Source organism: Mustela nivalis (genome assembly GCF_964662115.1).
Source record: "Mustela nivalis genome assembly, chromosome: 15".
NCBI lineage: Eukaryota > Metazoa > Chordata > Mammalia > Carnivora > Mustelidae > Mustela > Mustela nivalis.
Window position 1 is genome coordinate 59,590,932 of NC_139034.1, and position 24,249 is coordinate 59,615,180.

Sequence of the window (24,249 nt, forward strand, 5' to 3'; positions counted from 1 at the left end):
TCAGGTTGAGTCTCAGCTTTGCCACTCATTAGTTACTCGATCTGAGCCTTTGCTTCTGTCTCTGTGAGGTAGGGATTGTATCACTCTAATTTTTTTTTTTTAACTGAGGTATAGTTGTCCTACAGTGTGTTTCAGGTATAGAATGTAGTGATTTTTTAAAAAATATTTTATTTACTTATTTGACAGAGAGACAGCACAAGTAGGCAGAGCAACAGACAGAGAGAGGAGGAAGCAGGCTCTCCACTGAGCAGAGAGCCCGATGTGGGGCTCAATCCCAGGACCCTGGGATCATGACCTGAGCTGAAGGCAGAGGCTTTAACCCACTGAGCCACCCAGGTGCCTCTAGAACATAGTGATTTTAACAATTCTTTGTGTTAGTGCCCACCACTTACAGTGGTGAGTCGGATGCAGAGACAGATGCAGTCCCCATCTGCTGTCATACAGTGTTATTCTGTATTATGGGCTATATTCCCTATGCTCTACCTTTTACCTTAGTGACTTAGTATTTATTTTACAGCTGGAAGTTTGGGCTTCTTGATCGCCTTCACCTATTTTGTCCATCCCTCTATCCCCCTCCCTTCTGGCAACCACCAGTTTGTTCTCTGTATTTATTAGTCTGTCTCTGTTTCTTTGTTTATTTGTCTGTTTGTATTAGATTCCACATATAAGTGAAATCATATCGTATTTGTCTTCTTCTATGATTTATTTCACTTAGCATAATGCCCTCTAAGTCCATCTGTGTTGTTGTGGAATTATATCACTCTTAAATGTTGTGAAAATCAAATGGGATAAATTATAAATTAATATATAAGCATCTAAATTACTATTCTTGTCTGAATGCTCCTCTTTAACCAGCAGAACTTAAAGGGACAGCAGAAGACTTGCTTGGGAGAGACTTGAGGTGAGATATGGTAGAACCACAAAGAAAATCTAAAAAATAACATCCATGTAGAACCATACGCCTGTCGTCTGTTATGTCTGGCTTCCCTCATGAGCGTGTGTCAAGTTCATTCATGTTGTAGTATGTATCAAAACTTCATTTTTGAAAAATTGCTGAGTAAAATCTATGAGTGTAGCACTTTCCTGTTGTATACCACGTGCTCTTTGCCCATTCATCCATCTGTGGACGTTTATGCTATTTCCACTTTTTGGCTGTTTTGCATGCTGTTATGATCATTCCTGTACAAGTTTTTGCATAGATGTCTTTCCATAACCAAGAGAATATCAGAGAGCACCCAGAGAATCCTGCTCTGTGAGGCCTTGTCTGCTGCAGATGCCGTCCAGGTTCTCCTGCTGGGCACTGCCGGCAGAGCTCATAGCACTTCTGAAGCCTGAGATGTCAGGAGTCAGGTGGGGGCCACTGGGGTCTCCCTTTCCTCTCACGCTGGTCCAGTCTTGCAGTGACTCAGTATGAGCCTTATTGCCGGTCTCTGTAGAAAGAGGTGGCTTTGGTTTAGAAGGCAGATTCTGCCTCTTCCCACCTTAGGTGTTACATCCTCTCCCTGAACTTCAGATGTCCTGTCTGGGAGATGGAGATAATAATTGCTATCTCACAGAGTGTAGGATGAGGATGAGGCAATGCCTGGGGAGTGCCCCATTCTGAACAGGTGCTATTATGGCCCCAGCAGTAGGACAGTTGATGACACAAAGGGCACAGATCAGAGACAGTGTGACCCAGAGCTCTTTGAATGACCTGTTTTAAGAACATTTAAATCCCTTTTCCCATAAGTCACTCTATTTATTTGCTAGGTCTGCCGTGACAAAAGACCATAGACTGTTGACTTAAACAACAGAAATGTATAGTTTCACAGTTCTAGAAGAGAACTAGAGGCTACAAGTCCAAGATCAGGATGCTGTCAGATTTGCTTTCTCTTGTGGTCTCTCTCCGTGGCTTGCAGATGGCCACTTTTCGTGTACTCACATGGGCTTTTCTCTGTACACATACATCCCTGGTATCTCTCTGTATGTGTCCAAAATTCCTCTCTTATACAATCATGAGACAGGTTGGATGAGGACCTACTTAATGATCTCATTATAACTTAATAAAGGTTCTGCCTCCAAACACAGTCATAACTTGAGGTACTGGCTACTGGGCTTCGACATATCAACTTCAGGGGAGACATATTCAGCCCATAACAAGCACCTGAGGAGCATCTACTCTGTCCCAGACCCAGGATATACAGATGGGAAAGACTTACCTTTTACCCCGGGACACTTAGTCTTTTGGTAGACATAGGCAAATAGACAATTATGACAATACCTTTTCTCCATTTACCTTGTCCTGTGTCTTACATGTAATTTTCAGTCTTTGCAAATGTATAATCAAATATACATTCAGCATTTTGTCCATTGCAGAATCTCAGTTCAGTCAGCTATGAGCTCTCTCGGTATTTACAAGCTCAGGAAGAGAATTTATTGGAGTCCATTGAGAAGCAGAAGGTTAGCCAAGAGCCCAGATTAGCTGGGCCAGACCAAGGGGGAAATGAACAAATAGTTGAGATTGAAGTTTGTCTTCACATTGCCTCTTTCCCACCCCCTTCTGCCAAATTTTGGTGACCTTCAAACACAGCTAGCCAGAGGCTGCCCACACTCCCTGCATGCCCAGTGTCCCAAGTTTAAGGCTGTTCCTTCCCCTCCCTACACCCAAACACACCTGCCTTATGTCTTTGTTCTCTGCTTCCAAGATGATAGAGGCATGAGGTTAAAAACCTCATTTGGATGGGGTGCCTAGGCGGTTCAGTTGGTCAAGTGTCTGCCTTTGGCTCAGATCATGATTCCGGGGGTCCTGCGATCAAGTTCCATACCAGGCTCCCTGCTCCACAGGACGTCTGCTTCTCCCTCTCCCTAATCCCCTGCTCATGCTCTTTCTCAGATAAATAAATCTTTTAAAAAATTGAATGCTTTCAGTATGTTGGTCAATAATTAAACACTTTACAAATGTCATCTAATTTGATCTTCAGAACAGCTTTTTCACGTCCTTTGATAGATGAGGGAGCTGGACTATGACACACTCAAAGTAACAGTCAGCAAATAGCATCCTTTAAATGCAGATCTTTCTACCTTCTGGTAGTAATGGTAGTCTCAGGTTGGGTTCCTAAAAGCAGTGCCTGAGAGGAATGTGGGTGCCTGTAACTTACTGAGGGTAAGCTTTCAGGAGAGAGGAGAAAGGGAAGCAGGAAGTAGAGGCAGAGGAAGGGGCTGAGCAAGGATATGTTCTCTGTTAGTTTAGCTTTAGTCCGATTCCATAGTGAGCTCTGAAGCATAAATCACCTGCATAAATTGGCTCTACCTTGGGGCACCAGATTCACATTTTACCCTAGGTCATTCAACCATTGGCTGTAAGTTGTAGTGTGTGGGGAGGGTGTGTAACCAGGTAACCCCACCAACAATCATGAGTCCATAGTGCCAGACATGAGATAGGTAGACAGGACCTGGTCTGGGCACCAATACATTCCACTTCTCACCTACTCCAGGTAGGGGTGTGGACATTCTAAGAGAAGGTCCCAAGAAAAATGATGATATGATCAGGTCCTATGGCAAATTATTGTAGGAGATACTTTTGCATCAGAATGTGAGAGGGGCTTTTAGAACCCCCGAGTTATACCTATGAACAACTTCCTGACAGTATGGTCTTAAATTGGACTAGCACTTAAAGTTTAATGATTGATGTTTGTGTACATTATTTTTAATCATCACAAACCTATGATGGCAGGTTTCATTAGCCCATTTTATGGGCCCATTTTATGGGAGATTATGTGGTTCAATTATAGAACTTTTAAAAAAAGATTTTATTTATTTTTTTGAGACAGAGAGAGAGATTGCATGTGCATAAGCATGGGGGAGGGGTAGGAGGAAAGGGAGAAGCAGATTCCTGGTTGAGTAGGGAGGCCAACCTCAGGATCATGACTTGAGCTCTTGAGACAAAAGCAGGTGGTTAACCTACTGAGCCACCAGGCACCCCCCAATTATAGAACTTTGATGTGATAAAGCTCGGACTATGACTTGCCTCGGACTTGAGATCTAATGTCCCTCTGTGATTTCATCCATTGTACAGTTGGCCGGATTCTGCAAAAAACATACTATCCCACCTAGGGGACCAGCCATTCCCATTTGCTCAGGACTTTTTCAGTTTTAAAACTGAAAACCTCACATTCAGGGAAACCAAGACCAACTTAACCATTAAACAAAAAAAGCAGTGCCTAAAGCCTATGATACTTTTGGGGGCCTACAAAAAGGTTCTAATTTTAATTCCTTTTAACAAGAGAAGAAAACAATGAATATTATAATAATGAAAGTCTGCTAAGTAAGCCAGCCTGAGTTATTTTTCATCTTTATACTAACAGTCACAAAATATAATTTTTTAACTGTGTGGGCATGCGTGTGTGTATGTGTGTGTGTGTCTGTGTGTGTCTGTGTGTATCTGTGTTTGTGAAAGAAGAAGCCTATGAAAGCAAAAGTGCCTAGGACTCACAAAGTCGTAATGCAGCCCTGAGTTCACTTTGGTTTCCCCACAGGTACTCTGCATATTTTTCTGTGAATTCCATGTCTTTATCTCCCTATAGACTTGACCAGTCTCTATCTCCCTATAGACTTGATGCATTTCTCATATTCATCTTCTTGTCTCCAGCTCCTGGCTTAGGGCCAACCATACTCTAAGCACCCAATGCCTATTTATTGATTGAATAAATGAATTAATTGATGGCCTCATTCATCCAATTGCTTGTTATTATAACATTGGGGACATCAGCTGCTCTTGGCCTCAACTTCTACATCTGTAAAATAAATACATTGGAATAGAAGAACTCTCAGGTTCTTAGGGGACACTTGATGTCATGTATTCCTGATACCAGGTCATGGGACTTTCTTAATGTCATTGGAAAATGTCATCACCAATGAAAGAATCACTTGTAGATTCTTGAAGTCATTGTTGTATTTTTTCCCCTCCTTATTTTTTTTGTAGATCCTTACTGGAAGCCAGCATGTCCAATTTTACCTCGCGAAAAATTTCTTCCACAGGAAATGGTAATGTAGATATATTTTCCTTACTCAGAAAGCTTAAAAATCTGAGAAAAACAACGCATAGCTCTTAATTCTTTTACATAGATATGGAATGCTTAGAAGCAACAGTCTAACTTTTTTTTTAAATATTTTATTTATTTATTTGGCAAACAGAGATCACAAGTAGGTGAAAAGGCAGGCAGAGAGAGAGGAGGAAGCAGGCTCCCTGCTGAGCAGAGAGCCCAATGCGGGGCTCGATCCCAGGACATTGGGATCATGACCTGAGCCGAAGGCAGAGGCTTTAATCCACTGAGCCACCCAGGTGCCCACAACAGTCTAACTTAATTAGCATTGGTCAATGTAAGACTTAGAGAAAAAGTAGGAGAGCTATAACTTTTACTCATGTAATTGCAATGCAAAGATTTTTTTTTAAATCAACAAAAATGTTCTTTTGTGTGTGGGACATTTTGTGCTTCTGACTCCTCTGAAGTTAAAAAATTCAGTTACGGGGCACCTGGGTGGCTCAGTGGGTAGAGCCTCTGCCTTTGGCTCAGGCTATGGTCTCGGGGTCCTGAGATTGAGCCCAGAATCAGACTCTTATCTTGGCAGGGAGCCTTCTTCCCTCTCTTCCTCTGCCTGCCTCTCTGCCTACTTGTGATCTCTCTCACTCTGTCAAATGAATAAATAAAATCTTAAAAAAAAAAAAAGAATTCAGTTGCTTATAATCAAAAGCACCGGGACTTCTTGACTATCATTTACTAGGTACATTGTAAAAAAGTCTTGTGTGTATATTTTTTCCTTGTATGTATATATAAAGAAAAAATGTGTGTGTGTGTGTGTGTGTGTATATATATATATATATAATTTTTTTTTTGAATGAATGAATGAATGAAATGGCCAACCCACCAAACCGACCGTGGCTTTGTTAATCCCACACCCATGGTTCTATATTCCCGGGTGCAGCACAGGACATCATGAACTGCCCTGGCAGTTTCACTTGGCACCTGAGCAATTTTATATGTTATCTCTGATGCTGGGGTGTGAGATTTGTCCTCTCCTACCAGAGCATCATATTTTGAAACAGTGCTGAACTTGTCAGCCTAGGAGATGGATGATGGCCAATCAGATGTGCCTCTCAAGACACCCAGGTTAACAAACTCACACTTGGCCCCATATAGTTGCATCTCTCAGTTTTTTTTCATTTTTCTGTTGATAGATATGAAGAATACCTCTCAGGGGACAACATTGAGGCAACAGGGTTTTCATGATGTGAACAAAAGAAGGACTTTCTTACAGGACAACAGCTGGATAAAGAAACGTCCGGAAGAAGAGAAGTAAGAGTGTGTGTGTGTGTGTGGGGGGGGGTGGACAAGTAGAGCTGTTCTCCAACTGGGAAGCTAGTGGCCATCTGGAAATCAGGTTCTTTCCTTAAAACACTTTGTTGCATAGCCTAATGTTTGGTTTAACAGGCATACATTGGCTTTCAGATTTTCAAGAATATTTCTACCATTTTTATGATTTATATAACAAAGAGCATGTGAGTCATTAGGGAGAAAAAACAGAGTTTCATTGTTACAACTAGCATGGGTGTTTGTGTCTCTTTGACAAATTGAAAAGAACATGACTTTCCAGTTTCCCAACAGTACTATTTAATCCATGGCAGGGAGCCTCCTCATGTATATTCATCGTGTCAGTTGAAATAAACAAATAATAGCATGATTCCTAATTTACAAATTTAATAATAATTTATCTAAAATTCCTATATGTGCAAGTGAAATCAATACATTCTCAACTCATTTTAGTCCCAGTGGTCATATATCTCTAGATATCGGGTGGGTGCTAAATGTGGTATTACCTTGCAAGGGAAAACATTTACCATCAAGAATGTTTTGTCTGTTTTGAGCATTGCTTCTACTAGCTCAGTGTTATAGATCTGAAAACAATTACAGGCATATTGTCTCATTGTCAGCATAGATTTACAATAAACATTTGTCCAGCCCATATATATTTATTATAAATCACACATATACATAGGCACAAGTTTTAAGATGCCCTCTTACATATAGGTACATAAAAAGCATCTTTAAATCTCACAAATCACACAAGGTAGATATTATTACATCCTCTATTTTATAGAAGAGGAATCTGAGGCTCAGAAGAGTTAATAACTTGTCCAATCTATGCACCTGTCAAGTGATGGAGTTGAGATTTTTAACATGACCCATTGTCTTTCTGTTACACCAGTGGTTCTCACTGAAGGGCAGTTTTATCCCCAAGGCATGTTTGGTAAGAGCTGGAGACATTTCCAGTTATCAAAATTAGGGAGTACTCCTGACATCTAGTGGGTAGAGGTCATGGGTGCCACTAAACATCTCCCAATGCGCAGGGCACTCCCCACAACACAAAATTGTCAGGCCCGTAGTGTCCTAGTGCCAATGTTGAGAAGCTCAACATTACAGGATACTTACTCTAAACTTTCTACTAAACTGCCCATGTATGGTTATCTGAGGAACATACTTGTGACTGTTAAATGAAGATGTCTATTAATTCCTGTTACCAAATCTTATTATTTTAAGGGAATATAAGGGTATTTAGAGACTCACATTGACATTTGGAGTTGACATTCTTGGACAACAACCATTTCCTCTAGTAACACGCATTTACTACTTCTGTCAAAGCCTAATACGGCACTTCTATTTTTCCATAGTGGTGGAATGATGTCAAATGTGAATCATAAATTCTGTTTTGCAAATATTTGCACAGATGTGTGAGCATAGAAATGTCTAAGGCAAATTATAATTGGTAGGAATGATGGTTTTTAGCCAAGGATGCCTCATTTATAAAGGGCCAGAGAAGCCAAGTTGGATGGTAGAGCAGCTGCTGAATGAAGGGAAAATGGGCTCTGATGCTCTCCCCACTCCTGCTGGTCCAGGTCTGGGCTGTGTGTTACGATTCTTCTTCAGGTCAGAATGTGTCCTGTGTCTGCTACTCTCTCACAAGTTTAGGGAATGGATACCAAGAGAGATGGAAATGTTCTCTTGGGATTTTTGAGGGCATAAATTTGCTGGAATTGTTTCAGTTTCACTGTTCATCTTTCTTTTTAATTATCTACCACAGTTTCTTGTATAGCTTTATTACAAATAGTTCCAGAGTGTTGAGTAACATTAGGGGAGCGGAACCAGGAGTAATGTTGTATTTCAGGTTTAGTTGGGTTAACATGAAAAAGGTTCAGGTACTTGGTTCAAGGCCAAAAGCTCTACTACATGTTTTGACATTTCCTAAAGTTTCCTGTACTTTCAGGTCTGCTGCACAAAATAAGAAAGGGTTTGGGATTTTATGTATGAAGGTCTATGTATGTAGTAAGGGTTAACTAGGAGAAAAAGCAAAGGTTTGAAATAGAAAGATCTGGGTCCTACATCCATGCCTTCACTTACTAACCTTTTGGTCTTAAGAAAACCACAAAATCTCTGATCAGTTTTTTCTTCTGTGAATTGGGTATGACAGGGTCATCTTTGCCTAATTCATAGGATTATTTTAAGGACCAAACAGTTCTCATGGTTCAAATGGGCCAAATCTCCTGTGAATGATCGGCCTTCTTAACCATAAATATTGGTACTTATTTTCCTGCTTTTTGTCTAGGGAAAATATGAGGTCCATCAGATGAAAATGTATAGGTATAAAGGACTTAATTAAATTTAAGACATGTTTGTGAAACCTTTTGCCTTCCTGCAGAAACTCACTCTTATAATGTACACAAATTTGATGTCCACATACATGTTCCCACACTCCGATAGAAAAAAAACCCCACTCATCCCATTGTTGAATCATATGGAAATCTCATGGGATATATGAGAATAATGATCATTTGTACTGACAAACTTGTTTCTTTTCACCATGCTCTTTCAAGGGGAGACTGATAAAAAACAAATGTATGGTTGTGTTCTTATGCCTGAAACAAAATGAATTAACTTTGCTCTAAATAGTGAGCTCTTTGCTGTCTCCCTTATTTAGTGTGTACCAAATACTGTGGTAACTCTCCACGTGACTTAGTTTTGTTCTTTCTTTACAGAGATGAAAATTATGGTAGGGTGGTGCTCAACCGACATAACTCCCATGATGCCTTGGACAGGTGGGTGTTTCAGACAAGTTACATCATTCGCAGAAACACAAAGACAATAGTTTTGAGAGAAGACTTGTTCAAGACAAGCTGAGTATTTGTGGCTAGCCTCAGGCTTTCCCTGGCATTCTGGAAGTCTCTGTGATATCATTAGAGTGAAGTCTGTGCTTCTCCAACTCCATGCTTCCAGAACCACAGCTTGGGGGTATAGAATAACCAATCCATGGAGGTAGCCCTCTGGATGGGAAAAAGAAAGGGCTTCCACAGAAATGTGACCAGATAAGCTATCTCAGAATCTTAGGAAAAGGAACTTTACAATATAGAAGTAACAGTCCCAGAGTTCACTTGCTTTATGGGCAGTATACTTCTTTTGAGAAACTCCTAGGTTTGTGGAAAACCATTAAATGATACTGAATAGCAAAATTAGTAGAAAAATTTAGACAAAACTCATAATCATAATAATGCAAATAATCTAAGATTGATCAAGTAAATAGATAATACTCTTGTTAAAACACATTTATGCTCACACACTTGCAAGAACCACACCCAGCAGCAGAACCTGAATATTTTTCAGACACAAGTTTTACTCTGTCTAGTAGTCTGTGTCTGTCTATCACCAAACTGTATTTAGTAAAGGAGTGTGATTGTCTTTCATGGCATAGACTTTGTAAGTAGACACCTTAAGTATTTTAGAAACTTTTATTTATGTATTTTTCTAAACCCTTTTAAACTTCTTTGTAATTTTGACCTATTCTAAGGGTACCAAGCTTAGAGCCCTCTTCACAAAGTATCTGTTTGGTTTTCTGGTTCCCAGGCTTAGTTCATCTGACTCATTGTTCTGTGACTACCTTTGTCCTCTCCTTAGTCTTCATGATTTTGAAGATTACAGCCTTGTTCTCAGATAGTCTCATCACACCAAAGGGAATCTGATCATTTCAGTCCAGCTACCAGTGAAAATTACTCTGTCCGTTTTATTGGCCAATTCCCCTCCATATATACTGGCTAATGCAGTACCTTGAACTTTTATCTTTAGTAACAAAAGTGTGTGAGCCCAGAATGTTTTCCCCATAACCCATAGATAGAGTCTCAAAACACACTTTCCTAGAAGGGTAGTGCGGGTGATTTTTCTCCTTGTACTTGGTCAAATGGATGCCTGCTTAGCCCTTTTCTGCCCTTTCACATAGCCTGTACCCACTTTGGTGAACATGTCACCCCATTTTGGAGCAGCTGTTATGTTTACTGCCATAGTACTAGGTACTGGGAATACAAAGATGCATAAAATGCCACCGTTGACCTTAGGGAACCCTTACATGCTGGAAAAATATGGATCCATAGACTATAAGACTAAAATTTACCACGGAGGTGCTATTGTAGAAGTGTGTGACAGGGCCATGGGAGAAGAGATGAGAGAGCCTAACTCTGCCTGAATTAATCCGAGATGGCACCCAGAAAGTGGCCTTTGGTGTTGGCACTGCTGTCTGAAGGATGAGGAGGGGTTTCTGAGTCGGGAAGTAATGCTGGTGGGCATGAAGCAAGAGAGAAGTGCTTCCAGCTGAAGTAGCAATGTGTGCAGAGTCTGAAAAGACGAAAGGGAAGGGAAGATAAACAATATATCCTCCTCACCTTAGGTAACAGCTTTACAGTAGGCATGAACGAAGAACTTCCACTGTGTCCTTCTGCCAGATTGTTTAGATCTGCCAGACAAACCTGGTAGCACAAATACTTGGAGAGAGGCCTCCTGTGAGCAGACACTGGCCTGAGGACTGGGAATAAAACAACGTCCCTGCTTCCGTAGAACCTGCATCCTAGCTGAAGGTGGAGGAGGGGAGAGACTGAAAATAAACAATGTAATGTGCTGTGTGGCCACAAGTTCGAGAAAGAACAAAGTCAGCTAATGAGACATAAAGTGAGGCTGTCTGAGAAGGGGCTGTTTGACCGAAGGGAGTCTGATGGCCCTGCAGTGCCTGTTTGCGTTCATGCCTTCAACACAATGATGGGCTAGACCAGGATTTCACTCTGAGATTCCTTTAAAACTTAGGGAATCACATTAGGCAATTTTCTTTCCTTTTCTCTTGCATCAACAGACACTGTTCCCTCTGCTCCCGTTTGAAAATGTTCACAGCTATTTATCCCGCAAGGCCCAGCTCAAACTGCACTTTACCCCTGAAGCTCTCTTTGATTCTCTTACCTAGAAATAAATGTTCTCGCCATAGAACTTCCTTGCACTTTCCCTGAACTTCTTTTATGACACTGGCCACTGTCTGCCCTTGGGTGTACATATCTAATTTGTCTCTCTAGTTCTGTGTCAGTCGAGTCCATAATTTTTTACTCTTGGCTTCCTCGTAGTCAGTAGCTACAGTAAATTGTATATTATTTACCTTCAAGTATTTGCTTAATAAAAATACACTATATCAAGTTAAAAATTAAATTCTAAGTGCATGTTCTGTTTTAGTGCTTTTCTAGATTCTGTATCTTTGATCTATCAGCTTCAAATGATGCTTTGAAATGCAAACAGAGTAAATCATGGTATAATTCATCAAGAGCTTGCTTTTCTTGTATCACAGGGTTATATAAGGCATTAAACAAACTGTTTTTGTTGATCGATCAGTCTGATCAAGATATTTCCATTTGCTTTAATGATCTTGATTCCTGCTATTGAACCTCCTATCCTGTCTTCCCTTCTTTTCTTGTCTTCTTTCCTCTCCCCTTTGTTCTGCCTACCTGTCTTCCTCAACTTCTGCTTGCCTACTGTCTCTCTTCTCCCTACTTCTCCTCATCTCCCCTTTCTTCCCCTCTCCTCCCTCTACATCTCTCCTTTCTCTCTTCTCATACTCTTCCCTTCGTTTCTTTCTAGCTTTTTCTGTTCCCTTCTTTTCCTTTCTTTCTCCCTTCAGTCAGCAAGTCCCCCCCCAACCCTGTCCACGGTGCTGAACTTTAAATAAAGCTGTTTGTATTCAGCCTGTTGAGCTGGCTTACGGTACTACTAGAATTCTGCAAACAAAACATAGCTGATTTTTAAGGGATTGAGTTCTTATAATGTAAAAGCCAACAGTATTGCTAACAGTACGTATTTAGACGGAAGGAGCGTAAATGCTACAAATCACAGTTTTATCTTATATTTGGTAGAGATACTCAGTAAGCATATATAAAGTGCAAAGTTAACATTTTTAGTTGAAGTCTAGACAATGGTCACCTGAGGCTATTGATAGTTTAGGTCACTCCCTGTAGCTAAAGATATGCTACTATTCTAGACAAAAATACCATCTGCTGCATTTTAAGCACACAAGCTGAAACTCGTGGTGTCTAATATATTCTATATTCAGCATTTATTGGCATTAATTCATGTAGGAAATGTACATACTTCTATACCATTCATGGGTTTTAGTTATTTTGCATGCCATGTTCTTTGTTTTGCCTTTCCTTATCCCTAATTTGAATATGTTACATTGCAGTTAGAAATAATTGGACCCATAGAAGAATTCCTTTATTAGCATGGGGAGTTGGGTTTGCCATAATTTACTCTAACCCAGGTCAAAACCTTAGAAGATTTAGATAGTCTGAATCTGTCTTTCCTTTGCAACATGTACATCTCCTATTCAAATAGGCCAAAATTTTACCAAAAACATGATATATTTTATAATTTTTTTGTAATTTATTTGATCTTTCTGTAATTGCTTTTTGCTACAGGAAAGCAAATGAGAGACATGAGCCAAAAGCTACAATTAGTCGGTACAGATCTGATGACACTTTAGACAGGTAAGGTGTTGAACCATGTAAAGCAGAATGCAAAATGTCTATGAAATCCCATTTTTTATCACTCATGAGGTATTTAAATGTTTCTCAAAGTAAGTTTTGAACCATGATATCTTATCCCTAGGACAGAACGGCTATTTGAATTGAATTATCATCTTCAAAATTCACAAAATCTTGCCTCGACATGCTATTTTCTTAAAATCCAGCTGACGGTATATTGATAAGAACAATGCTGAAGAAACTGATTCGAGTATAAGCAGGGTGGACACTACAAGGAATCCGTTCAGTTTAAAAGGAGAATTTAGTTATTTTCATGAATATGAGTAATCAGTTCTTGTTCTAACTTTCCATCCCACTGGTAGAAAAACAGCTGTTTCTGTTTTTATAGAGACTATATGTTTTAATAATCAAGTAACTTTGATCCACTATAGTATAAAGGCTCAGTAGTAAGTGAGACTACTCTTGTGGGTGACACTAGAGTCACCAGATGGTCTATAGAATGGGTCCATTATGTTGTGCCTATTGTTAGTTCCTTCCTACACAGAGGAAAAAGGCTCATCTTTATGCAGAAAATTGAGAAATATCTATTCTTTTTTTTTTTTTTAAAGTAGGCTCCATACCCAGTGTGGAGCCTGGTGCAGGGCTTGAACTCAACACTGAGATCAAGACCTGAGCCAAAATCTAGAATTAGACACTTAATTGACTGAGCCACCCAGGTTCCCTGAGAAATATCTATTTAGACTGAAGGAGTGTAAATGCTACAAATCACAGTTTTATCTTATATTTGGTAGAGATACTCAGTAAGCATATATAAAGTACAAAGTTAACATTTTTAGTTGAAGTCTAGACAATGGTCACCTGAGGCTATTGACAGTTTAGGTCACTAACTGTAGCTAAAGATATACTGCTATTCTAGACAAAAATACCATCTGCTGCATTTTAAGCACACAAGCTGAAACTCATGGTGTCTAATATATTCTATATTCAGCATTTATTGGCATTAATTCATGTAGGAAATGTACATACTTCTATACCATTCATGGATTTTCAAGCCAGTCTCCCTTAATAGAGGATAATCCACACCAGAATTCCTAAGGAGTTAACTTCTCTCTTGTAATAGCCTCAAAAAAACCAAACCAAACCAAAACAAACAAACAAAAAACCCCCGAGTTTGTAGAAGTATCTGTACAAGATCTCATCTCTACAGAACTGAGTGGAGAGAGGAGTCAAAATAACTGTCCATTCACGTTGGCCTTGTGGGCTGTCCTGTTGCACCATTAATTGAAGAAAGAAACCCTTTTTCTAGGAATGAATCTGAAAGATAATTATGCCTCAAGAAAGGTAAATATGTGGGAGACCGAAGCCTTTGTAGGCTGTGTATCTGAAGGTCTACATTGGGCCAGTCAAGACAGAGCCCTGGAACGTTAACAATGAACTAGACCAGACCTCACAAGCTAACAAGATGAGTCATTCTCAACCTCAGCTGCAAATTAGAATTACTAAGAGAGCTTTAAACTTTGCCGATAACTTGGTCCCACCACCTCTTGCCCTAAAAATTCTAATTTAATTAATCTGAGGTGGACTTGGGCATTTTAAAAGCTTATGAAGTGATTCCATCATGCAGCCAGAATTCAGAACCACCAATCTGGCCCTAATCCTTCATTTTGTACCCTAGAAAATGAGGCCAGAGATGACTTGCTTTATTTACACAGAGGTTTAGTTGTGTGTTTAGTCAGTTCATTTCCAAGGCAGTCCTGAGTCCCAGCAGTATGCTACATCTTTCTAAGGGTGGAAATAGATGTGAGGGAAGGAACTGAGGAATCAGTAAAGAAAAGCAAGTCCTATCAGTAGTCAGACTTTTCATAATGCTGGCCACTCCAGATGTGAGATAGGAAATAATTTTAGGAGGAAGATGACCAAATATATTTGGTATACATGTGTGCATGTATTTAAATAATGCATTTTTTTAAAATTTTATTTTTAAGTAATCTCTGCCCAATGTGGGGCTTGAACACACAACCCCGAGATCAAGAGTGGCATGCCCCACCATGGTGGCCCATAATAATGCATTTATTTTTAAATGAATTTGAGGAAAGTTCTGACTTTATATCTGGAATTCTCTTTAAAAAAATATATATGTAAGTAAAAGCACAAGATGTTCTAAAGGAATATGAGTAAATACTAATATATGTAGCGTGCAGTAAGGTCCAAATCCTCAAGGTGGTCTAATGACTATTCGGATAACCTAGGTTGTGGTGCCCTCTAGTGTTCCATCATGGAAGTGTAACTTTTCCTTTGGTACTTTTGATCACACTGCTAAATGGCTATATTTGAGTATTTCCTGTCTTCAAGATTGACACTTATCAAAACAACCTATTTCATATCAAAAGTTGGCAGAAACTTAACTTTCAAGAGAAATACAAAGAATCTCCCTAAGTAATAAGAAATTGACGTATGTATTGGAATGGTGTGTTAGAGCTCTCCATTGTTACTCATAGACTGATCCCCCTAGTGGCATAGAAGAGATAGTGCAGGTGAAGAATAGCTCAGGAAGACATTTTGACCTAATACAGGAGTGTTAAACAATCACACTACAGAATCAGATGTATGACACTGGGCCCTCCTAGAAAGACTTTTATTCCAGAGATACCCTACTTCTTAGTTGGGTGGTCAAGAGAAAGTCATTCACCTTCTCCGAGACTCCATTTTTTCATCTAAAAATGAAAATAATTACACCTCCCTTGTAAGGATATTTTAAAGAGTAGAAGAAAATATATACAAGAAACAGCAAAGAGTAGGTGGCTGTTTTTATTATTATATCCAGTATTGCCCACATAGGCCTACACTGTAGAATTTTTATTAACTTTGTTTAATTTTAACATCAGAACTTGCCTTGATATATACCTTGAGAATGTTTGATATTAAGGTTTTGTTTGTTTTAGACAGATTGTTGTTTTCAGTGAACCAGAGTAGCAATTTTCTAAGATTATTTTTAACTCATGTTAGGGCCTCATAGACAGCTATAAAGTATGAGTAGAGTTTCCAAGGAACATTTAAGATTTAAGATTTAAGGTCATCTGACCTCTTAAAGTACTCATGGTGGTTTACTGCAGAGCCCTTTAAATATAACCATCCCAGAGGCTCAGTAGCAGTTAGTGCCAGGGATACAGTTACAGTCCTTGGCCTGATGATCACTTTGGACATGAATTTTTTATGTATGAATTCCAGGAGCATGTACAAGTTAATGCCTGGATTTTGAATGGTTCGTTGAGAATATGGAGTTCTGGAAGATTTCTATCTCCCTTCCTTTTTGCATTTAAGAGTTCATCAGTTTGTGGCATTATGTTCTATAAACAAAAATTTGTTTGGATTTGATGCATAACATTTTAATGTATTATAGCTATTTATCCAATATTTTGGAAAAGTTAGTTCGCATCTTTCTAGGAATAGTTTATTAAAGCCATGTACTAAAGTCTATGGTAAAATTGACAGTTTAGAGAAAGTGATAGTAGACACATAGTATTGGATCAACAGAAAAGTTTTGCTGACATTTTGTTTTCCTGAGCCTAATTTTGCTACATCCTAGTGTTGTGCAAGTCTGCAGAATGCTCCAGGGAATAGTCCTATGACTTAAGAAGAACCTTCCTATCTGATATGAGGGAAGGAAGGGAAGGAGGCTCTGCAGTCATGAGAGCCCACCATTGGCATGGAGACCACAGGATTCCTAATTTATCTTTTCCGACACAAGGCACAAATCACCTTTTCCAGATATGACCTCCTTGTGGAGACCTGAGATCTGAGGGATTAAAACCTCTGATGGCCATTAGAGGCTATTAACTAAATGTGTTAGTCAAAGTAAACTAATTCACCAGGGTAGAGTAACTCTTTGAACAAGTTCCTTCTCTTGCCCCCAAATCTCTTGTGGTTTAGCACAATAGAAGATTACTGTTCACTCTCTTGAGGGTCCAGTGTGGTAGACTGGAAGATGGGGGATGTCTCAGCTCCCTGAAGTGACTCAGGGATCTAAGTTCATGTTTTGATGCAGCCATTTTCAGCCCAGGTACAACAAAACCATAGTAGGAAGAGGAAGAAAGAAGAAGGAGATTACACAAGAGGTTTTATGATGGGTGTGGAAGTAGCAAACAACATTTCTGCCCACATTCTTTAGTCTAGAATTTAACCACATGGTCCCAAGTTAATTGCAATGAAGAATGGGAAATATGGTCTTCCTGTGTGCGCAGAAGGAAAAGAAAATTAGTTTGGCAGAGATATAGCACTGCCTATGCCACAAATATCTAAAAACAAACAAACAAACAAACAAACAAACAAAAAACTTGTCTTTCATTGATACCTTTTCCAGACTTGGGAAGTACCATCATTGACTGGATATACAGTTGACAATACAGAGTTTAGGGGTGCTGACCCCTATGCAATCAAAAATTGACATAATTTATGACTCCCCAAAACTCAACTACTATAACCCACTATTGACTGGAAGCCTTATCAATAACATAAGCAGATGATTAATACATATTTTGTATGTTATACATAAATAAATTCTTATAATAAAGTAAATGTTATTAAGAAAATCATAAAGAAGAGAAAATTCATTTACAATACCATACTGTATTTGTCGAAAATATCTGCATGTAAGTGAACGCGTGCAGTTCAAATCCATTTGATTCGAGGGCCAACTGTATTATTAAATAGTAATGAAAATAAAATAGTGGGTTAAATGCTCCATGAATCAGAGAGTCTAGTAGAAAGCATAAACCTTAAAAATTCCAAAATGTATCAAAATAGCCTCATAAATAGATTTTGTCTTAAGTAGCTTTTTTTAAAATTGCAAAATATTCTAAAATATAACACCTGAAAACAAATCTCTTTACCAACAAAAGGTTTTATTGTGGAGTAATTCTTTCATGACAGCAGTATGAAAGGACTTTAATGATCTAAATGTTCACCCAAACTTGTGTCTTGTTTCTTTATAAAGGATCTCAGACAGAAATGATGCCACTAAAACATATAAGGCCAATACCTTGGATAACCAACTAACCAATAGGTACCAGTATCTGTTCACTTTGGGAAAGACCCAAGTACAATAATTTTCTAAGCATTACTTATCTACTTACAATTCTTCTGTCCTACTTGATTATCTTTCTGTAAATTATTATCCTCTAGTTTTTAAACATAAAAATTCTGGAGTATATACCTTTATTCTTCTTCATGGTTAGAGAAATAGAAAATGTTTGTTGCCTTGATTAATTTTTTTTTTAAGATTTTATTCACTTATTTGTCAGAGAGTACCCAGTCAGGGGGAGCAGCAGGTGGGAAGCAAGTTTCCTGCTGAGGAACTAACCCAATGCAGGACTCTATCCCAGGGCTCTGAGATCATGACCTGAGCTGAAGAAAGACGTTTAACCAACTGAGCCACCCAGGCGTCCCTGTTGCCTTGCTTAAATATTGAGAGTTCATTGCTTCAGGTCATCATTCTTACCACTTTCATGTTTTTGTTTTAAACGAACCTGGTGGCAAGAGTATGAAATAATGTAAATGCCAATTTTACATTCTTTTTGCTAAAGAAAATTACTGAACTCAATAAATAGAAACATAGGGCTTAAATGATACTGAATTTTATGAAATAAAATTATTTCCTTTAGAATCTAGTACGAGACAACAAGATCATGAAATCACCTTATCAAACTTATTCAAATAGTGATGCTTTTCTTTCTCTTTCTCTCAAATAATGTCTCCCTTTAAATAGAAACTCTAAATTCATGGACAATTGCAAATTGATGCAAGTGTTCTTTCTTTGTTGCTGCTCATACTTTTGCCTTTCTTGTCTTTTTCCCCAGAAACATGTCCACGTTTAGATCACCAGAAGCAGCAAAGACGTATGTATTTTTCTGATGGAAGTTACATTTTAAGAATAAAGTGTATTTCTTTGTATGCATTGAAGACAAACCAGGGTATATGCCCCTCGGGCCAAAGTTTCATTATAAGAAAGCCACATTCCTGTTGCTTAAGCAGAGTTTAGCAGAAATAAGAAAATGGTGCACGAAACTTTAAATATTTACCATCTGGATTTTTTTTTTTAAAGATTTTATTTATTTATTTGACAGGCAAAGATCACAAGTAGTCAGAGAGGCAGGCAGAGAGGAGGAAGCAGTCTTCCCACTGAGCAGAGAGGCTGATGCGGGGCTCCATCCAAGGACCCCAGGACCATGACCTGAGCCAAAGGCAGAGGCTTTAACCCACTGAGCCACCCAGGCACCCCATATCATCTGGATTTTAACAGAAAAAATTTACCAACCTCTGTTTTTTTTATATATATATAATTTTTATTTATTTTTTTAAATAAACATATAATGTATTATTAGCCCCAGGGGTACAGGTCTGTGAATCGCCAGGTTTACATACTTCACAGCACTCACCATAGCACATACCCTCCCCAATGTCCATAACCCCACCCCCCTCTCCCTGCCCGTCTCCCCCATACCAACCTCTATTTTAACCAAACATCTTACCAAACCATCTTAACCAAACATTCTTTTCTTCTTTTCTTTTTTTTGTCTTATTTTTTCCCCTTTCCTTTTTATTTATTTTTTCTTTCTCCAAATCTTTATTTAACTTCTAGTTAGTTAGGATACAGTGTAATATTGGTTTCAGGAGTAGAACTTAGTGATTTGTCACTTACATACAACACCCAGTGCTCATTGTAACAAATTCCCTCCTTAATGCTCATCACTCATTTGATCTTTACTATTTTTCTCCCACAGATCTTTATTTTTCCCTGTTCTTATGGCCACTGACTTTCTTCCCCTACTTCCCTTGTCTTTCAAACACCCATCACTACAATTCAACTGAGTCATGAAATCATATGTTTGTTAGTAATCGATTTAGGTGAAGTACATTTTCTCAGAAACATACTACTAGCGATTATAAACAGCCAAATTAGGTGGGTTTTTGAAAACAGAATTGGCTTTTAAATTTTTATTTACAAATAAAGTAATTTTCACCTTGGACCATACCTCTCAGTCATTGAAACAGGTCTGGGTTCCTTCTTTTTTTTTTTTTTTTTAAGGGCTATGTATATTCATAAATGCTAAATAGAGATGTAAAATGGTGTGATTTTCAGGGGCTCCTGGGTGGTTCAGTGGGTTGAAGCCTCTGCCTTTGGCTTAGATTGTGATCCCAGGGTCCTGTGATCGAGCCTTGCATCGGGCTCTCTGCTCGGCGGAGAGCCTGCTTCTCTCTCTCTCTCTGTACCTGCCTCTCTGCCTACTTGTGATCTCTGTCAAATAAATAAATAAAATCTTTAAAAAATAAAATAAAACAAAATAAAATGGTGTGATTTTTAAATGTTGTCTTAAACAATCTAACGCTATTAACTGCAAAAATGATACAATATAATTCTGCAGGTCACAGTATATACAGGATTTTATTTATATATAATATGAATCCGGAGCATATCAGAATTCATTGGTCTGGATTTCAGACACACAATGTCATATAATGAATGGTTTCATTCAGTTTCTTCAGTTCTGGTTACTTAGATGAAGGCCAGATGATTTATAAAATGGCTAAACTAAGGAAGAACTTGTTTTCTGTTCTTCTTTTGTCCTTTGAAACATTTTACGGTGGGTAAAGAGCAGGTGGGAATATGAGTAGAGGATAAGACCTTTCAAAGGTAGGATGGCATAAAAGAGTTTCAAGAATGTGATTGGTGGTTGTGATTGAACAGGCAACCTAGAGTTTCGTTCAGTGCCAACACTGCCAGCACCCCGGCTCCCACCGCTGTGACAACTCCTGTAAAGAAAAAGAGGTACGACGGGCTGGTTGCATCTGCTTCTTGCTGATGTTCTGTACAGGATTGTCCTTTATTAATTTCTGAACCAAACCATCCATCAAGATGCCCCGCAGCATTCAGAAGTTGGTCTCTCGTCCCTGTTCCTTCCTCCCTTTCCAGGGATCCAGTTCCACTGGATTCTGCTGTCCTCAAACTTTGTTCCTTTTCTTCCTCTTTTCTGTTTCAAACATGCAGTCTTGGGGCACCTGGGTGGCTCAGTGGGTTAAGCGTCTGATGGTTAATTGTCTGACTCTTAATTTTGGCTCAGGTCATGATCTCAGGGTTGTGAGATCCACCCCAGGGGGACCTCTGTGCTCGCTCATTGTAGAGTCTGCTTATGGATTCTCTCTCCCTCTACCTCTGCCCTCCCCCTGCTCACAAGCTAAATAAAAGAATAAATATGATCTTAAACAAACAAATATGCAGTCTTTTCTCTAGGTCCCTTGAGGCCTTGAATATCTAGGTAATGCTTTTGATGAACAGAGTTCAGCAAAGGATAAACTACTTCAGGTAACACCTTTAGTGGAGTCCTACTGCGGGGAATGCCTTACCCTGAAATAATTACGACTGTGGGATGGCCAAATGTTGCCACGCTCCTGAAATCTGTCTGCATCGCTGGGGTCTCCTCTGCTCTGTAGATTAGGTTGGTCCTACTTCCAAGTACAGAGTCAAAGGCCCCATCTTGAGACTTCTATTTATGTAGTAGGCACAGAGAAGCAGCTAGACCTGTGGTGGCAGAATATTCTTCATGAGACAGAATGTGATGTTCAAAGCAATTTTTTGCTTGTTGGAGAGAACACAGTGCTAGTGAATCATCATCAGATGGAAAACAAGCATTCACAAACCTCAGTGTTTTAAAAATGTTTTTATTTTCTTTGCCTGTGCCTAGAACTCTGCCTAGTTTGGGTTAGGTGCCAATGTTTGTGGAATGACTGGCTGATTGCCAAAACACTCCTGCAGTCAGAATTCTGGCTGTGTCTGCCGAGTCTCAGGAAATGTGATCACCTTTCTCACTTGGACCCAAATTTCACATCTCCTATCCACTGCAAGAATCTTTCCTCTGACAGATTAGGCATAATTCAGGATCACTGAAGCCAGCAATAAGACTCTACTTTTATGATATATATTGGACTAGTTCTTGTGAGTAGCATTGATGACTTACATTGAGTTGAAATCTACTTTGATTTATGCCCATCTCTTCTTAGGCACCTGCAGTGCCTCAGAGAACAGACCTGTTTCAAGAATTTAAAGCCAGCTCTCCTGTCCTTCTTATCCTAGCCTTTCCCTCTCTGGGCTTTCCTCTGATATGTCACTGTCCTCTACATATCTTCATTTTTGGTCCATATCTAAATCTTTCTGACGGAGCCCTAAGCTATCTCTATCAATTAAAATTAAGTCCCAGTAATGTGAAGACATCTTTCTAATTGGATATATATGTGATTGTATATATGCATATATGTACATACATATGTATACATAATTGAAGTTAACATTAGTGGGGTGTTCACTTGTGTTTTCAATACTCTTACTTTTAGATTTTTTAAAATCACACAGCTTTTTAAAAACTACGTAGAATAGAGCATGACTGGTTTTGATTATAAAATGTTTCAGATATGCAGAAAATAGAAAAAGAGGTATATTGATGATAAACACCCATGAACCCACCAGCTACTTTAAACAAATATTATTTCCCAGATTTTCTTCATATTTCTCTTTGAGGAAATCTCCACATTTTAGTGTCAAGAAAATGGGGGGAAAAGGAGCTTATTTGGGGAGCAGAGAACATAGATTGTGGTATAGTCATTTCCTTTTAAGTTTATGAAATAGTTTTCATTTTATTTCCAAAACCTGTAGAAAAGTCATCTCAGTGCCTCTTGAGTGTCAAATTATTTTCAGCTTTTCCTGGTGGACATGTGGGTGGGATCAAGTCTTCAAGCACCACATTTATAGCTGATGTCATTTCCTAACAGACAGTCCTGGATTCCGCCTCCTCCTCCAGGTTACAGTTCCACCCCAAGCACGGGAACAACCAGAAGGTAAGGGAAAGATGTCAGATGTCATTGCTTTGTAACTTAATGGTAGAATGCATTGGGTCTTGACTGTGTATAATTGAGAGAACTTTGGAATAAACTGGAAGAGATCTTGTAAATTCTGACCGCTGAACACGACAGTGCTGGGTGGGAGTGAGGTCAGGCTACCAGTGCCTCTGGTAGGAAATCTGACGAGGTGTGAGGAGTCAGTGGATGTATGAGTTTACTAAGAGCTGCCATAACAAAAGTTATGGGTCGGGATGGGGGGTAACAAAAGTGTTTCTCACAGTTCCAAAGGCTAGAAGTCCAAGATCCTTGTGTTGGCAGGGTTGGTTCCCTCTGAGGGCTGGTAGGGAGAGTCTGTTTCACACTTTCTGCTGGTTTCTAGGCACCCCTTTGGCATCCCTCAGTCTGTATAAGCATCATCCAGATCTCTCTCTTCATCTTGGCATGATGTTCTCCCTGAGTGCGTGTCTGTTTCCACATTTGCTCTTCTTAAGAGGACACCAGTCATATTGGATATGCAGCCTATCCTCCTCTAACATATCTAATTACATCTGTAATGACCCTCTTTCCAAGTAGGGTCGCATCTGAGGCCCCGTGGGTTAGGGCTTCAACATATGAATTTTGGGGGTGCATGGTTCAACCCACAAGTGGCAGAAGAGAGAATGGAATGAAGCAGCAGACAGGGCTCCACTGGCTCCTGGTACACCAACCACTTCCAGGCAGCCATGAACCCAGACAACTAGATGGGGATGTGAGTTGCAAGCTCTTTGTAAACTTTAAGAGATAAATGGGTGTTTTCTACTTTTATTTTTGTTGTTGTTGAGATCAATAATTATAGCCAAAATAATAGACTACATGGAGGATACTTTGTTCTACAAAATCCATGTTAGGAATGTCAACAAGCATTTGATTTCATACATGATTATTGAATGCCAGATATTTTTCTAATATCTTGGGATGTATCAGAGAGCAAAACATGGAACCTACCTTCTGATCTTCAGAGAAGCAGACATTTGTGCAGAACTCTTATATTCTATGCCATCTCTAACACACAAAGAAAAATAAGTCTCTGATTTGGTTTTGCTTTAGGGTATCCAACATTGTTTTTATGTCTTCAACCCCCAGAATATATTTAGTGAACATTTCCATGTTCCAGTGGGACTTATTTTCCCAATGCAACCATTGGAAAAAAGAGTTATTAAACAGTATGCTGGTTTAGCATTAGATTGTTTTATTTCCTAAAATTGTCATCTGTTGTGTAGGCTTTTGATGTCTCTTTTATTTCCAAATAATAGATATATTTGGAAACCAGTGTCCTTTATTACAATTTAGGTTGGTTCTATAAGGATGTCCATAAACTTTTTCACACATGTTGCACCTATATATATTTATATATATTACGTATTAGTTTTACATGTATAATTATTAAACTTGTTGAACAATCACAACTTAGAATTGTATCTCCCTTCTATTAAAATATTTTCTTTTTTCTTCTT

At 39.0% G+C, this 24,249-nt stretch overlaps 1 protein-coding gene across 29 annotated transcripts in view; it reads left to right on the forward strand.

Annotated features, from left to right (window-relative positions):
• Window positions 1-24,249, forward strand: part of SCEL (sciellin) — a 329,124-nt gene that overhangs the window by 233,559 nt on the left and 71,316 nt on the right. For 22 of the 29 annotated variants that reach the window (XM_082701429.1, XM_082701418.1, XM_082701430.1 and 19 more), the window contains 8 exons: window positions 4,961-5,022; window positions 6,215-6,332; window positions 9,068-9,127; window positions 12,803-12,871; window positions 17,862-17,930; window positions 18,724-18,762; window positions 20,613-20,693; window positions 22,688-22,753. In XM_082701429.1, coding sequence (XP_082557555.1) covers window positions 4,980-5,022; window positions 6,215-6,332; window positions 9,068-9,127; window positions 12,803-12,871; window positions 17,862-17,930; window positions 18,724-18,762; window positions 20,613-20,693; window positions 22,688-22,753 — 545 coding nt within the window. In that variant the 5' untranslated portion in view covers window positions 4,961-4,979. The remainder of the gene's footprint in view (window positions 1-4,960; window positions 5,023-6,214; window positions 6,333-9,067; window positions 9,128-12,802; window positions 12,872-17,861; window positions 17,931-18,723; window positions 18,763-20,612; window positions 20,694-22,687; window positions 22,754-24,249) is intronic. The other 7 variants (XM_082701417.1, XM_082701419.1, XM_082701421.1 and 4 more) reach the window with 1 other exon arrangement.